The 17,961-nt window shown below is 43.7% G+C and overlaps 2 protein-coding genes across 12 annotated transcripts in view; one reads left to right on the plus strand and one right to left on the minus strand.

Annotated features, from left to right (window-relative positions):
- Positions 1-10,785, minus strand: part of LOC143747549 (uncharacterized) — a 177,955-nt gene extending 167,170 nt beyond the window's left edge. For 4 of the 11 annotated variants that reach the window (XM_077240366.1, XM_077240365.1, XM_077240362.1 and 1 more), the window contains exons 1-2: positions 10,666-10,751; positions 10,165-10,227 (exon numbers count right to left, since the gene is read on the minus strand). In XM_077240366.1, coding sequence (XP_077096481.1) covers positions 10,165-10,175 — 11 coding nt within the window. In that variant the 5' untranslated portion in view covers positions 10,176-10,227; positions 10,666-10,751. Of the gene's footprint in view, positions 1-10,164; positions 10,228-10,665 lie in introns of all 11 variants that reach the window. The other 7 variants (XM_077240367.1, XM_077240368.1, XM_077240370.1 and 4 more) reach the window with 5 other exon arrangements.
- ncdn (neurochondrin) overlaps positions 1-17,961 on the plus strand; it is a 219,944-nt gene that overhangs the window by 112,330 nt on the left and 89,653 nt on the right. The window lies entirely within an intron of this gene.

Here is a 17,961-nt window from a genome sequence, read left to right on the forward strand (position 1 = left end):
CCCACCCTCATAAACTTTGTCCAATAATGATCAGGCAAGTCATTCAAATAAGTCTCAATGTCCAACCAGAGCAGCCAGAGCCGTATCTAAGGCTTGTAAGATCTCAGCAACTCAGCTGGCCTATGGGCTCTTTGAAAAATTATATTTACACAACCATTGTCCAATCCATGGCTGATTCTCTGTGGTTGCTAATCCACAACTTGGATTTATGTCCACATGCAGTTTGAAAACAGCTGCTGATTGTTTGTAAACGTGCATCAAATGAACTGGCAATCAGCAGGAGCAGCCATTTCATTTGCACCTTCACTCAATGGTGTGTGACATGAATCCACAGAGGCCAAACAATAAATTGTATACACTTTTATAAGTAATAGACCAGGTTTGTGAATCTGGTGAAGAAGAGCTTAATGAGGAATCTAGTGATGAGGAGCCAGACCTACTTTTTTCAGAAGTGAATGCATCTGATGCATCTCTAGATCGGTGGGTTATATATATATTTATATCTTGATATATATATATATATATATATATATATATATATATATATATATATATACAGCACATATATATATATATATATATATACATATATGTATCTTGAAATATGTTGCTATATTTATATTCTTTAAATATGTTAGGGAGCAGCATGTAAATGTGATATGTAATTATGTATATTTCTGTTGAAATATATCTCATGAAACACATTGCTATATTTGTAAACATATATATATATATATATATATATATATATATATATACATATATATGTGCGTGTGTGTGTGTGTGTATGTATGTATGTATATATATATATGTATAAATTTGTATATATTGTTCTGATAGGCATTCAGATGATTCTTTTGATGGGGACTGTCAACCATCAACCTCTGTGGCATAATTTCCAACTACTGCGTCTAGTAGTTTTGGAGAAAGAGAAGGAGCCAGAGGCAAAGACAAAAAAAGAGGGAGAAGCAGTGACAGGCTGAGAGAAAGAGGGAGAAGCAGTGGCAGACTGAGAGAAAGAGGGGAAAGCAGTGACAGAGGAAGATGGAGAAGCAGTGACAGACTGAGAGAAAGAGGGAGAAGCAGTGGCAGACTGAGAGAAAGAGGGAGAAGCAGTGACAGAGGAAGATTGAGAAGCAGTGACAGAGAAAGAGGGGAAAGCAGTGACAGAGGAAGATGGAGAAGCAGTGGCAGAGAAAGAGGGAGACGGTTGCACCAGTGCGACACATCCTCAGTTGTGTGCCCGACCTCATTGGGTGTTTCGGCCACTTATCACAAGACACCCTCCACCGGGCTTGGCCCACCACGGGTTGATCAAACCCGGGTGTGTGTCGCACGGTGGTGACACCATGCGATCATTTGGCAGCCCATGTTGCGTCCCTACGTTTCAGCCACAGCTAGTGACTGCTCCGTTCTGCTGCAGTGGCAAGTTATTTGATTGCCCTCCGTTGGGGCTGCCCTCTGATCCCTACTTCCTTTAAGAGCCTTGTGGTAGAGCTGGCTACAAAACCCCTGCATCCCACCTCCACTGGCCACACCTTCACATTCCAGCCCCGCCCCTCTGCTTCAGCTGCTAAGTTGGCATATCGCAGCCTCTTCCGTTCGAATGCCTCATCAATGGCATCCTCCCATGGGACTGTCATTTCAACAATGAAGACACACCGGCAGGTTCATGGACCAGAGGACAAGGTCTGGGCGTGGGTTGGTTGCTGCAATTTCGGGTGGGAAGTTGAGCCTCTGGTTAAGGTCTACTCGCATTTCCCAATCCCGGGCTGCGTTCAGTGTGCCAGAGTTTGGGAGTGATGGCTTAGTCCCCTGTTTCTCCCCTTCTCGCATTAAGGTTGTTCTCCGTGGGATGGTAGTCTGGGCATTTAGAGGCGTGGCGTTGGTGGTTACCCTCTTGTTCTCAAGTTCGGCAGCCAAGAGAGTAAGAGGGAGAAGCAGTGACAGATGAAGAGGTAGAAGCAGTGACAGAGAAAGAGGGAGAAGCAGTGACAGAGAAAGAGGGAGAAGCAGTGACAGAGAAAGAGTGAGAAGCAGTGACAGAGGAAGAGGGAGAGGCAGTGACAGAGGAAGAGGGAGAAGCAGTGACAGAGGAAGAGGGAGAAGCAGTGACAGAGAAAGAGGGAGAAGCAGTGACAGAGGAAGAGGGAGAAGCAGTGACAGAGGAAGAGGGAGAATCAGTGACATTGGAAGAGGGAGAAGCAGTGACAGGGGAAGAGGGAGAAGCTGTGACAGAGGAAGAGGGAGAAGCAGTGGCAGGGGAAGAGGGAGAATCAGTGACAGAGGAAGAGGGAGAATCAGTGACAGAGGAAGAGGGATAAGCAGTGACAGAGGAAGAGGGAGAAGCAGTGACAGAGAAAGAGGGAGAAGCAGTGACAGAGGAAGATTGAGAAGCAGTGACAGAGAAAGAGGGAGAAGCACTGGCAGAGAAAGAGGGGAAAGCAGTGGCAGACTGAGAGAAAGAGGGAGAAGCAGTGGCAGACTGAGAGAAAGAGGGGAAAGCAGTGACAGAGGAAGATTGAGAAGCAGTGACCGAGAAAGAGGGGAAAGCAGTGGCAGACTGAGAGAAAGAGGGAGAAGCAGTAGCAGACTGAGAGAAAGAGGGAGAAGCAGTGGCAGAATGAGAAAAAGAGGGGAAAGCAGTGACAGAGGAAGATTGAGAAGCATTGACAGAGAAAGAGGGAGAATTAGTGACAGAGAAAGAGGGAGAATCAGTGACAGAGGAAGAGGGAGAATCAGTGACAGAGGAAGAGTGAGAAGCAGTGACAGAGGAAGATGGAGAAGCAGTGACAGAGAAAGAGGGAAAAGCAGTGACAGAGGAAGAGGGAGAAGCAGAAACCGAGGAAGAGGGAGTAGCAGCGGTAGAGGAAGATTGAGAAGCAGCGGTAGAGTTAGAGACAATGGTCATGGCAGAGAAAGATCTTCAACTGGCTCTAGTGGTGTTTCCACTTGCACTGATGATCAATGGTACACCCAAGAAGAGCCTGATGTTTCTCCACCAGTGATAAAATGCAGACCAGCATGAACACTTGGACTTCAAATTATTGAAAAAGAATCCTACCGTCCTCTGCAGTTGTTTCAACTTTTTTTTTCATTCTCGGTTTGTCAGACCATCATCCAGAATTCGAACACCTATGCTGAGCACCTGGAGACAGCAAGAAGGCCAAGGCAGGAAATCTCCCTGAAGAACTTTTTCTAATTCCTCTCATTAGTAATGTATATGGGTTTGGGGAAGCTGCCATCAATTTCAGACTACTGGAATGGGTCCAGACTGTATGGCTTTGGGTTTCCAGCATCAGTGATGTCCTGCAGGAAATTTCAGGCCGTGTCCTCAGCCCTCCACCTCAGCGATCCTAAGGTAGGTGCTGAGAATGCAAACAATAAAGGAACCCCTGCATTTGACCGTCTGGGCAAAGTCAAACCAGTATACGAGCAGATTCGGGAAGGATGTAAAAGTTTTTATCACCCACATCAGAAAATTGCCATTGATGAAAGAATGGTGGAATCAAAGGCAAGGATTTGTCTGAAGCAATACATGAAAGCGAAACCGACAAAGTGGGGGTACAAGCTTTTTGTCCTTGCAGACTCCCTAAATGCCTATACATGGGAGTTTTTCATCTACGAAGGGAAATCCCCAGTAGCTCAGAGCCAGCAAAACAAAGATCTGAGCTACGAATCGGTCATGGGTCTGGTGGATGAAAAGGTCTTGGGATCAGGCTACAAATGATATGTGGAAAACTTTTAGACCAGCCCGATGCTCTTCAGGGACCTCCTCCAGAGAAACATCTCTGCATGTGGAACCATCAGGAGCAACAGGGTGGGCTTCCCACAAACCACCCTAAATAAGCTGCCTGAAAATGCACCCCGGGGAAGCATAAGGTGGAAAAGGGACAACCAGCTTCTATTTGTCCAATGGAAGGACACAAGAGAGGTATCCATCTGTTCCTCGTTCCATTCGGCAAATGGAGATCAGACTGTCCAGAGGAAAGTGAAGACAGGAGATGGAGAATGGACCGTTATGACTGTTCCTATTCCTACAGTAGTGTCAGACTTCTACAAGTAAGCAGAATTTTTTCAGTGGATGATGCAAACATTTTTTTGCAGATATGTTTATATTTTTTGTATTGAATTTTGTTTATGTATGCTTTTTTACACAGGCACATGGGAGGAGTGAATATGTCCGATGCCCTCATCGGTTACTACTCCGTGCTTAGAAAGACCAGAAAGTGGTACCGCTCCCTTTTCTTTCACTTTCTGGACATTGCGGTGGTTAATGCTTTCATTATCCACCAGCAGCTGGCTGCAATGCAAAGCAAGAGAGCAAAAAATTTAGAGGGAATTCCGGGAAGCCCTTGTACAAGAGCTCGCTGGTTGGGTGCCGCCTCCTGTTGCTCCTGCTGCTCACCATCCAGCAGGACACACTCCAAATCACATACAACCTAACAGTAGAGTGAGAAGAAGATGTAGAATGTGCCACCAGAAAACCCCTGTAATCTGCAGTGTGTGTCAAGTCAAGTCAAGTCACCTTTATTTATATAGCGCTTTTTACAATACAGATTGTATCAAAGCAGCTTCACAGTGATAACATGAAAATAATATAACAGAGTTTGTTTCTAAAAGAAAATTGAGTCAACGTCCACCTTAAGCAAGGCAGATCAATAATATTATTGAATATTAAACCCAACTAAGCAAGCCAAAAGCCAAGGCAACAGTGGCAAGGAACCAAAACTCCATCAGGTGACGGAATGGAGAAAAAAACCTTGGGAGAAACCAGACTCAGTCGGGGGGCCAGTTCTCCTCTGGCCAACGAAGGAACAGTGCATGATTTATGATTCGGGCAGCATTACAAGTCAGATTGGATCGGAACATTTAGAATATTTATCCATTTCCATCTTTTGGAAGTCCAAGTAATCACGCCGGTGTTGAGACGAGTTGTTGAGGATCAGTGCCGTCCACCATAGAGGGTCCATATCGCCGGTGTTGAGTCGTCTCTTCACAGGCTTTGTGATTGGCGTATCTGAAGTCTCTGTGAAAGGCTGGATACAAACTGGAGCTGACGAACGCCGTTTTTCTCGGGACTCGCGTCCCGAGATAACAGCAGAAAAGCAAAAAGGGAAAATAATTAGCGTAGCTGCTGTTCAGAATGATTTCCATAACACGGGCGTAAATGATAAAAAACATGAAGACAGTGATTCTTGCGTCCCAGAGTCACCCCCCTCCGTCCCCCACTCAACTCAGCCCTGATTACTGACCTCTACATCCCTCCTGCTGCTGAGACCCAACCACAATCTCACAATCTCTCCGCAACCCAACCATACGCGCCGACCCGTTTGACTAAGGCTGTCGAGCCCCACTGTCGTCGTTAATGCAGGTTCAGTGGCAACGGTTCCGTATGGCATACCAACTACCGCAAAACACAATATCTACCCAACCACCCGTCATTCACGCAATATACACAGGAACGTAATGAATGTAAATACTATGCAACTTATACAAATAACCTACAGACTCTTCAAGTTTTATAATATTAAATGCATTTGATCTGATTCAGCAGTGGTATAAAAGGTAAGCATTATGTAAATGCTTGGCTAAAGAGATGCGTCTTTAATCTAGTTTTAAACTGGGACAGCGAGTCAGAGCTTCGAACAATATCAGGAAGGCTATTCCAGAGTTTTGGAGCTAAATGTGAGAACGCCCTTCCTCCTTTAGTGGACTTAGATATCCTAGGAATGACCAGAAGCCTCGAATTTAGTGATCTTAAAGAACGTGATGGATTGTAGGGCGATAGAAGGTCCATTAAATACACAGGAGCTAAACCATTTAGGGCTTTATAGGTCAGTAATAGTACTTTGTAATTGATACGGAACTTGATAGGTAACCAGTGTAGAGATGATAAAATTGGTGTTATATGATCATATTTTCTTGACCTAGTAAGAACTCTAGCAGCTGCATTTTGCACTAACTGTAGCTTGTTTATTGAGGATGCAGGACAGCCAGCTAATATAGCATTACAATAATCTAGTCTCGAGGTCATGAATGCATGAACTAACTTTTCTGCATCAGAAACCGATAGCATGTTACGTAGCTTTGTAATGTTTCTAAGGTGGAAAAAGGCTGTTCTTGTAACATATGAAATATGATTTTCGAAAGACAAGTTGCGGTCTAGTATAACACCCAGGTCTTTTACTGTAGTGGATAAAGTAACTGGACATCCTTCTATATTAAAGTTGTATTGTAAGTGAGTTTGTGGGTAGTTTTTTGGACCAATAAGTAATACCTCCGTTTTATCTGAATTTAGTAGCAGGAAATTACGCGGCATCCAGCATTTTATATCTTTGAGACACTCTGTCAAATTTGATAAGTTAGTGTTTTCATCTGGCCGTGATGAAATATATAATTGAGTGTCATCAGCATAACAGTGGAAATTAATTGCATGTTTTCTTATAATATTACCAAGTGGGAGCATATATATTGAGAATAGCAGAGGGCCTAACACCGATCCTTGCGGCACTCCATAGTCTACTGACGTTATCCTTGATTTTTCCCCATTTAAACAGACAAAATGATAACGGTCTGATAAGTACGATCTAAACCAGCTGAATGCCTGTCCCTGAACACCAGTGTAGTTTTGTAGTCAATCCAGGAGTATTTTATGATCGATAGTGTCGAACGCAGCGCTTAGATCGAGTAGAACTAGTATTGAGATACAGCCTCAATGTGTGTGACTTGCCTCTCTGCTTCGTTCGAAAGCGAGATTGCTTCAGTCGCTGGCATGATGGTGACAATTTGTAATCCTTAGCTCTGAATAGTTGTGAATAGTTTTAAATAGTTGCATATAGTTGTATGAACAGTTTGTCATTTGGATTTATATAACCACCGTATATACTATATACTTTTTTTGTTGTGTTTTGTTTTATTCCTATGTTCAAAAACAATTTATACACTGTTTAAGTTTTTTTTTAAGTATATTCGGAAAATGTTTTGAATAAAAAAAAAATAATAATCAAATTGTGTGTGTTGTGGTGTTGTGAGATCAAGTAGTAAAGAAGTGTCACAAATGGAGCATGGGAGTCCCCAATGGAGGAAAAAATGGCACCTAGTGACCTTTGTTGTTATAGCAGCTAAAAGTCTCAGAATCTACAAGGTTTGTGATATCATTTCCAAATTTGGAACACAACTAGTATATTTTTTTGCTTTAAATTCCTAGCATTTTGGATTATATTTTTTTTTCATAAAAAAATGTTTTTATTATAGACCTTTTTTATTATAATAAACTTAAATTGCTATAACTTTTGATTTATTATTTTTTTTCAACTGCAGACACTTGCACCATAAACCTCCAAGTGTTTTCTTAAAAACAAGAACAAAATCAAGCTTCTATTAAAAAGCATTCCAGAATTACACTCATTTAAATTTGGACATCCCCTTTTTAAGTGTGAACTCAAAAAGGGGGGTGACAGTTAAGGGGTTAATAAAAATCATTTAGCCGTTCTTTGTCTTGTTTTGTTCTCAGACAGTCTGCTATTATCATTATAAGAAATTATCTCTGTAGTTAGAACATTAAAACACAGCATGCAAGAGGAAAAGTGTTCAAAAGCATTGCATCCATAACAAATATTTCTATTTATTGAATATAAAAAATGTTGTAACTTATCAGTAATGATTTCATGTAGTTTAAGTGTTTAACTCCATTAATGAAAATGGCATATTTAATCTAAATGTTTACATCAGAAGTAAAACATAGTTTAAATCATTATTTTATTTATTTAAACTGTTATTGTGAACATGCACTATATTTTATGATTCGGACTCATAATGAAGATTTACGGTTTTCCTTCTGTATATTCCTTCTGTATAGGCTGTATATGCGTCAGTTTCACTAAACGGCCCGACACGCTCGATGGCGCGGACATTTAAGAAGGGATAGATACATACTATGATTTCAATTTACATATTAAAACTAGTGTATGAAATCGCAAATGTAAATTATATAATTGAATTATCATTTTCATTTTGCACCAGACGTTGCACAAATGTAATGGAAAATGTAAATTTAAATACAGAAATGCACTGCCAATTTACATATGTCATTGTCATTTTACATATTGCATTGTCATTTTACATATTGCATTGTCATTTTGCATATTACATTTCAAATTGAATATTGCTACCCATATGCTTCCATAATTTGCTTCAAGTGATAGGCTTGGTGAGTGAAATTATATTTGTATTATCTTTCTGTATATGTATAATTTTCTTTGCATTTTCTGTCTAAAAGTGACCAAAAAGACATTTAACTCCAGCTCACTGTCGGTGTCGCTAAACTGCTCCATCTCCAAAACCTTCGTACGCATGGGTCAGAGTTTGCGTGCAGGCGCCTCCGTCAGGGTTGTTTTTATTAATCACAATTTATGCATTGGAAGTGACGTACGCCTCTTTCAGGGCCTGATTTGTGCGTAAGCAACGGTTATAAATGAGGCCCCAGATCTGAAGGAAAGACTTTCTGGCTCAGACACTTGTGCTGGCCTTAAACACAGACATAAAATACAGATACTTTGACTATTTCTGTCAGATGTCTACAGAAGATCTTAGTGAGAATTAACAGAGGTTTAGATGTTGATATTTTCGTCATTTAAAGTCACCAATGGTGATCAGTGTTTGCTTAAGTTGGGGTCTTGGTCCCAGTTCTTCTTGCGTTAGTCTCTCTCTCTCTCTCTCTCTCTCTCTCTCTCTCTCTCTCTCTCTCTCTCTCTCTCTCTCTCTCTCTCTCTCTCTCTCTCTCTCTCTCTCTCGTGGTGTTCGCTTCGCTTTTGTTCAACCCAGTGCTTCAAAATTCCTCTGAACACACCCATGCTAAAGTTGACTAAAAAGAGGAATAAAAAATCTTCTTTTGGAAATTGATCTTAATGCTTAATTTAAAAAATGTTTTTCTTTGTGAATGAATAATGTATTGTAAATAAATAAATGTTCTTCCTTAAAATACAGGTTGCATAAGTCAGGACACCCCTGTGTTAAATTCCCATAGAGAGAGCAGATTTTTTTTTTTAAAGGCCAGTTAATTCATGGATCCAGGATAATATGTATCCTGATAAAGTTCCCGCATCATCACGTTCCCTTCACCATACCTAGAGATTGGCATGGTGTTATTTCAGTTAGCCTAATAGCTGGTATGATTTGCATTGAGAGATGATCTTATGGAAAGTGCCCCATGAAAACATGAAAGGGCTATAACCACCCGACCATTAGTCTGATTGACTTGAAAATTGGCATGCAGTGTCTTGGTCCAAGGTGCCATGTATGTCTAAGAGGACATTGGCGTATCTCGAAAAACATGGCTGCCATCAGCCAATGAATTTTGAGCACCTATTAGACAAGGTTAACGGAGGCCGATCGGAATAAAACTCGTGGGCATGTTCGACTCATGGCCCTAAAAGTCTTTAAGAATTTTTAAATAAATCGGCCACTAGTTGGCGCTAACGAGTTTTACAGCTCTGTAATCATGTAATGCATGTCATTTGATAGATCTCCTCATACTGAACAACTTTGCCTCAAGAACCACTGCTGTCAATCAATTTGTTAATTAAATACTTGCGATTATGTTAAAAACCTACTTTTGCAAACTAGTCCTAGGTTTTTTGCCCAATCAGAACCAAACCAGTGCAGTACAATTCTCTGGACTATCTAGATCAATAATTATCACTAAAAAAGTTTAACTTTACCCTTTTGGTAGCTATAATAGGATATAAATCATTAACTTCCCACTTTCAGATTCCTTAGATTAGTTTTGTTTGGAGAAACCGAGGTATTTTAAGGAAATCTACAAGCAGAAAATCATAAGATCAATTTAAGAGTGTTGGAAAGTATTAAATGTTCAGTGTTATTTAAGGATATTTGGAATAATTAGCAATTAACAGTACTTTCTAGCCATATTTGTACTTTAAAAAAAATCTTAATTAGCAATAAATTGTCAATATAACTGATTCTTGTTGAATGTTCTTTTGTCATTATTGTATTGCTCTGAGTGCAACAAGACACTTCTAGAGTACTATATACTATATCTTTACACACTGACTTCAATTGTCCAAACAAAAGTTTAGTTTTATTAGCAAAACCTCCATTGCATATCATGCTCTATAGAAAGTGCATAAACATTAAACTCACCTGAATTTCATCAATGTATCAACCTCAGTCACAGAAAACCTTCACAGTTCAGCAATTGATCTGCTTTTAAACAAAATACATTCTTATATAATAGGCAAATGGAATTAATAAAATTTTAATAAACAATTACTATATTTATTATTTATCCAATATATTATTCATATGAGGAATATTATGACCAATCATACAAATAATATTCAATTTCACATTTATATCACACAAACACGCCACAAAGAGACATATATCAAAATAAAGCTTTCTTAAGAGTATCATTGTTTATTTCACTGATCTAACACATTACAGTAACATAATTCTTAAAAGAATTACGAAGATGGAAATTACTCCTATGTCACAATCCTGCTTGATCACTACAAGCCTCAAACGCTACTCCAGCTCTTTCTTTAGGTTTTTTGCTTGAAAACGAGACCCTTTTCATTTGTCTGTGCCAACGTCTCAGATGCGTAGATCAAAACATGCGATGGAGCCATAAACCTTTGTTACCTGTAGTAATTAATGAGCGATTTCGAAACACTAATTCTTGAAGCTTCCAAACAAATCTTTGGCTTCGAATCAGTGGTTCAGAGTGTTTATAAAACTGCCAAAGTCACGTGATTTCAGTAATCTAGGCTTCGTTACATCATAACTGTTTCGAAATGTTTCGATATGTCCGTTTCTCAATACCAACCTAGTTCGGTCATGACTACTCTGCCTCTAATATATAATACATACTAAATATAATATTATGTATTAGTATTACTATTATACTAAATATAATACACAAATCTGCCTCTTATCATGTATATTTAAAAAAAATATTAAACATGCTAATATGTAGTTCAGGCAATGTGTGCAAATTTAGGCTACTCTGATTATCTTCACTGTAATAAAATGAAATAAAACACAATCTTGTCTCTCTTTGTTAAATTTCAGTTTTAATGATCAATAATAGTGATTATAAAAGTATAAGTAAAAGGTATCAGAAGCTATACAATAAGACATAAAGCAATTCAAATGTACACGTCAGCTCTACGATACAACGGCAAAGTTAAATACCCTAAATATAAAGATATGAAACTTCACTTTGCCCTCAGCAAAAACTATTTGCCAGGGAATAAACGATAGATTCATGTGACCAAAGATCGCCCGATAGACATAGCAAGACAAGACGGATTATATCTCATGTTTAACCACAGAGACATCAGAGCCAGCGGCAAGCGTCAGAACCGTGGTGGTGGTTGAGGAGATTCACCCTTCCATATGTGAAGTGCTTTGAGTACCCAGAAAAGCGCTATATAAATGTAACAAATTATTATTATTATTATTATTATTATTATTATTATTATTATTATTATTATTATTATTATTATTATTATATAAGATCTAGCCGAGGAAAGGCTGTCCTCGGCGGGGTTATTGAGTGCTGAACACCCAGGGACCGACTGGTTCTCAAAATTTCAAATAGACGCCATCTTTATAAATAAACCACAGATTTGAGCTTTAAACAACTACTGTACATTCTAGCCTTAAAAACGTCTCGGTTACGTATGTAACCCTCGTTCCCTGAGTAGGGAACGGAGACGTTATGTCGGATGACGAGGAATGGGGGTTTCGCTTAGAACACCTATTGACTTCGAGTATTACAAAACGAGCCAATGGCGATGAAATGCCATGGGTCTGCGGAATTTGCAAAGCGTATCTCCGCCCCACCGCGTGGGCATAAAAGGAGGACACCAGGCAACATGCAGATATGTCTTCGCTGAGGAGCCGAGACTGAACTCAGGCGTCTACCCAGCGGTACAGCGGAAGTGGCAGGGAGACGTAACGTCTCTGTTCCCTACTCAGAGAACGAGGGTTACATACGTAACCCTCGTACATACGTACATACGTACATACGTACATCAAAGGAGAAAACTACATATGTACTTATTCATTGCAAAAGCTCTTTTAGGTAAGCTACCTTCTTATATCTCAAATCTTTTAATCTATTATACAAATACCTATCAAACTAGGTCTAGCTCTCGCCTCCGGCTAAAAGTCCCAAGGGTATTGTCAGAATTTGGTAAAAGTGCTTTTTCTTTTTACGCTCCTTGGACTTGGAATGAACTACAAAATGTATTGAAGCTAGATGCACTTCCAACCCTGACCTCTTTGAAACGTCTTTTACTCAATGTTTTAAAGGAAAATTGTAACTGTTTTCCTTGACTCATTTTTATCAATGTTGTCTGTGAATGTGTAAATTGTGATATTTCTTTTCAATGATTCTTGTGTATGAATTTTTTTTTTTTTTTTTTTTTGTGCCGCCGTCTTGACCAGGTCTCTCTGGAAGAAGAGATAGCAATATCTCAATGTGATTCTCCTGGTTAAAATAAAGGAATAATCAATAAATAAATAATAAGTAACCGAGACGTTCCCTTTCGTAGTCACTCCGAGTTACGTCGGATGATGACGCATGGGGGTCCCCGTGTAATCATGCCTCTTCACAGCTGTCTTCCAGTGCCCTGCGTAAAACTGAGATCCCTGTCGTAAGACTAGCAAGGACTCCTATTTAACACAGGAATACCAAGGTACACTGGGGAGCATATCCCATAGTTTAGAGGAAATATGCAAAATATTGCCAGCCCAAACGGGGGGGACTTAGAGAATACACATATGACCCGAAGGATGCATATGGAGAACACTGCGGTGTCCAGCCGCATGTGGAATATTTCAACCCCAGGGGTGGCAAGGTGGCTTGCCAAGGAAAAGACACATGCTCAAGGAGGCTTACAGTGGAAATACACATGTGGGGGTTACTCAGGGGAGGAACCATGCACACGGAGGCACCTAGCCGACGCACAGGCAATAGACACTGGCGCCAGCGTCAACAGTGCTGGAGGAACTCAGGGCCTCAGAGAGGAGGCTCACCTGAGGAATATATCGCACGTATTCCAGTCCGTAGAGTGGAATGGCGAACAAGCGAGACACCTGAGCGGGTCCAATACTAGCTGGTAGAAGCGAGTACATGAGAGGACACTGGCTCCACTCAGAGATTATAGAATCTGGTGAATGAGTTAGGTGTCGCCGAGCCTGCAGCTCTGCAGATGTCTGTTAGTGAGGCGCCATGCGCTAGAGCCCAAGAGGACGCCACACTCCGGGTGGAGTGGGCGGTCACACCAAGGGGGCACGGTCGACCTTGCTGCTGGTATGCCAAAGCAATGGAGTCGACTATCCAGTGAGACAACCTCTGCTTGGAGATAGCCTTCCCTTCAGCTTCCCACCGTAACAGACAAAGAGCTGCTCTGAGGTCCTGAAACACTGCGTTCTGTCTACATAGGTGCAGAGAGCACATACTGGACAGAGCAGTGCCAAGGCTTGGTCTGCCTCCTCCGAGGGCAGCGCTTGCAGGTTCACCACCTGGTCCCGGAAGGGTGTGGTAGGAACCTTGGGCACATATCCAGGCCGGGGTCTCAGGATCACGTGAGATTCAGCCGGCCCAAACTCCAGGCACGCTTCGTCAATGGAGAATGCGTGCAGGTCCCCTACCCTCTTCGCTCCAACCCTTCTTGAAGGAAGGAAAGCACGACACCGACCGAGCATCTCCGGGGGTCTTCTCGGCGAGAAGAGCACCAGCTGACGAAGAGGTTCCACTTCAACGCGTAGACGTGTCTCGTGGACGACGCTCTAGCGGCAGTGAAGGTAGCCACCACCGCAGGTGGTAGGGTACTCAACCCTGCCGGGTCCCACCCAGGAGCCACACGTGGAGGCTCCAAAGATCGGGACGAGGGTGCCACAGGGTGCCCCGTCCCTGAGAAAGAAGGTCCTTCCTCAGAGGAATGGGACAAGGAGGTGCTGTCGCGAGGAGTATGAGTTCAGAGAACCAGGTCCGGGTGGGCCAGTAGGGCACAACCAGAAGGACCTGCTCCTCGACCTCCTTGACATTGCGCAAAACCTGCGCAAGAAGGCTCACTGGGGGAACGCATATTTGCGGCCCCGCGGCCAGCTGTGCGCCAGTGCATCCGTGCCGATTTGCCTTCGGTCAGGGAATAATACAGGTCGCAACAGGTCGAGTCGTGAGAGGCAAACAGATCTATCTGTGCATCCCCGAACTGGACCCAAATCAGCTGAACCGACTGGGGATGGAGTCCAGCCCCTCCCTGGCCATTCTCCAGGGAGGGGCTGAAGCCGTGAGAGCTCGTCGGCTGCACAGTTCAGGACTCCGGGAAAGAAAATGGCGCTAAGCGACCTCAGATGCTTCTGACTCCATAAGAGGAGGTGGCGGGCGAGTTGCGACATACAGAGTTGAGACCACGCTCAACTGCCGGTTGACAATTGAGGCGGTATTGTCTGATCGGACTAGTACGTGTTGACCCCGGAGCAACGCCCGGAAGCGGTGCAGGGCAAGGCGTACTGCCAGCAACTCGAGGCAATAGACATGCCATACTGTTCAACACTACATGCGAGAATCACTGAGCTTCAGGAGCAACCTTGCTCAACACCTAAGTGTGAAGAAATTCACTGAACCTTAGGAGCATTTCTGCTCAACACCTGGGTGTGATAAATCTCACTGAATTTTTCAGGAGCATTTCTGCTCAAAATGAGAGTGTGACAGCATGTTAATTGCGCATGGCGCCCTCACCCGTGGAGGCATCTGTTGAGACAACAGCATGCAGGGGAAGCTCGTTCCAGGGGCACTCGGGCCCGTAGAAAACTGAGGTTCGACCACGGGGTGAGTACTGACAGCAGGGCCGGCCCTGGCCAATTTGCTGCCCTAGGCAAGATTTTACCTGGTGCCCCATGCATCACAGCCCATTTCGCCCTGTCATTGTGTTCATGATTATTTATCCTATATATGTGTATATATACAGGTCCTTCTCAAAAAATTTGCATTTTGTGATAAAGTTCATTATTTTCCATAATGTAATGATAAAAATTAAACTTTCATATATTTTAGATTCATTGCACACCAACTGAAATATTTCAGGTCTTTTATTGTTTTAATAGTGATGATTTTGGCATAAGCTCATGAAAACCCAAAATTCCTGAACTATCTCCAGAGATAGTTCAGGATGCGAACCCCGTGTTCCCATGGAGGAACAAGGGCTACCTCAACAACCTTTGTGAAGGTGCGAGGAGACAGGGCTAGCCCGAAGCGCGCTGACAGCAAACTGATATGGGCGCGCCCTGACAGCAAACCGTAGGTATGGTATGAGTCGAAGGAGAACGGAGACATAAAAGTAGGAGTCCTTCAGGTCGATCGCTGCAAACCAATCTTGTGGCCGCACACATCCAGAAATGTGTTAGACCAGGTGCATCTTGAACGGCAGCCTGTGAAGGGAGCGGTTCAGATGCATAGGTCCAGGATTGGCCGTAACCCACCAGACTTCTCCGGGACAATGAGGTAGGGGCTGTAAACCCGGACCTCATTTCGGCTGGAGGGACAGTCTCAATCGCACCCTTCGCCAGTAGGGTAGCAAACTCCGTTCTCATGATAGGGGCATAGCCACCGACCAAAGTGGAGCGGACTCCCCTTAAGCGGGGAGGAGACCGTGCGAACTGAATCGCATAGCCGAGCCGATGGTTCGCGCGACCCAGCGGAACAGATAGGGAAGCTCTAGGCAGGCGGTGGGCAGACTGAGGGATCTGAGCAGACGGAGGGGCCGTCGGGCAGAATAACCTCAATCTGCTCACGGGCGGTTGAGAACTGTTGGGCAGAAGCACTCAACCGCACCGCCGAAGAAGCCAACCTGGGAGATGGGGGTGTCGAGCAGACGGGTCCGCCCGACATCGTGCACATCAGACTGGTCAGCCCCATACTGGTGAACATCACCTGACTCCGAGAACATATGGCCACTTTTGTCGCTCAGAGAGCAAGGTCAGTGGCGGCGCGCAGCTCACTGAAGAGCTTCGGGTCAGTCCCGCCCTCCTGCATGTCCATGAGCATCTGGGTCAGGTAGACCAGCAGAACAGTCATGGGATGCAGTGAGGCAGCTGCCTGTCCTGTGGCACTAGAGGATTTCGCCACAGATTAGTGTAGACGAAAAGAACTACAGGCTTTGGACGGGTGCTTAGGATTGCGCAGGGAAGCACTCTGAGGACATAGTAGCATGGCAACAGAGCGTTCAACCGGGGGAACCCCAGTGTACCCATGGACAGCGGCCCCTGAGGGGAGGAAAGGCGGATGAGACCAACGATATGACGACGTGATCTCATCATGCACGTCCGGGAGGAAAGATATTGGGGTTTGCCGTGGACTCGTCGGCGGTCTTACCCAAAACCAATCGTCCCGGGAAAGCATGGCCGTCATCTCCGGATCAGACTCAGGCACAGCCGTATGCACACTAGAGGGTGGCAGCTGTGACGAGTCGTCATTTCCAGAAGAATCAAGCCCACCTAGTGATGCTGCTACAGACACAGCATCATCCTCTGTAGCTTCAAATGAAAACACACGGGCCACCCGAGGGTAGACGGTAGACTCGTGGAATCATCAGTTCGCTAGCGGGCACCGTCATTAAAGAGGTGGGGCTGGGGCGTGGACACAGAGTCGGTGCCTTGTTCCAGACCAACACCCTCAGGTCACCCTGGCCACCAGCCAAAGATCGGGTGGTGGATGAGGGGACTCTCACTCTAGCGAGTTCGCCGAGTCTCGACCTATATATGACGCGATGATCACGTTCCCAGAGAGAACATGAGTCATCCACGAGCGCTGTTCAAGCATGATCAAAGCCCAAACACACTAGACAGCGCTCGTGCCCATCAGAGTCCGACACCATTCTGCTGCAACCAGAAATGCACGGGCGAGCCGTCTTTAAAAAGACGTGCCGCGTGCAAGCTCTTTTATGAGAGGAGAAAAAACTCTGCGATGTTGAAGCGCACAGGGAGACACACACACTGGCAGATCACTGCACAGATCAGCAGGCACTGTGAGCTCGCTGCAGATCGCCGTCACACCAACACCGGAGAGAGAAGCTTGTCTCGTAGAGCGAAGTCAGAGATGATTGTGGAGTGAAGAAATACTCTTGGATCCGAAGCGAAAACATATCTGCATGTTGCCAGCGTCCTCCTTTTATGCCCACGCGGTGGGGCGGAGATACGCTATGCAAATTCCACAGACCCATGGCATGTCATCGCCATTGGCTCGTTTTGTAATACTCGAAGTCGACAGGTGTTCTATGCGAAACCCCCATTCGTCGTCATCCGACGTAACTCAGAGTGACTACGAAAGGGAACTACATTTTGTGACATAATAAATGTATTAGGCCTATTTTTAACTTATGTTTACTCCTACAACCCTATTGATGCCTGCTGGTTGGTGCGAGATGCATTCTGGGATACCTGGCTCTCGATGCATTCTCGATAAAAGGGGCGGATCAAGAACACATCCGGGGTTTTGAACTGAATGTCATGTTTCAATGTGTTTGCTAGCAGTTATTTTATTTCAATTTATCATCATCATGGGAAATGGTTGTGTTTGTGTAGGTTGCACTTTAAAGCCTGTCAGGACATCGAGTGCTATCTTCTGTGCCTGGGTGCGTTTTGTGCAGGTGAAGAGACAGGACTTCACTTCTGCTTCTGCTTCAAATAATGCGGTAGTGTGTAGCGTTCACTTTAGACCAGATGATTATAATCCTGGCGATATGATGGAGTTCAACACGGCTGAGACTCCTGGCTGGTTGCTGTTCCTTCAGTGCACAGTCACAGCAGCTTCATCGGTCCGTCGTCAGCATGTGGTTCGGCCACCAGCGCGAAACATGATGGTCACGGATCCAGCAGAGATCACTTAGTGTACGTCTGTTTTACAAAATGTGCCTTGTCTTAATT

The sequence above is a fragment of the Siphateles boraxobius genome, unplaced genomic scaffold, assembly GCF_051911475.1.
Source record: "Siphateles boraxobius isolate OS27281-9 unplaced genomic scaffold, OSU_SipBor_1 226, whole genome shotgun sequence".
In the NCBI taxonomy this organism is placed as follows: Eukaryota; Metazoa; Chordata; class Actinopteri; order Cypriniformes; family Leuciscidae; genus Siphateles; species Siphateles boraxobius.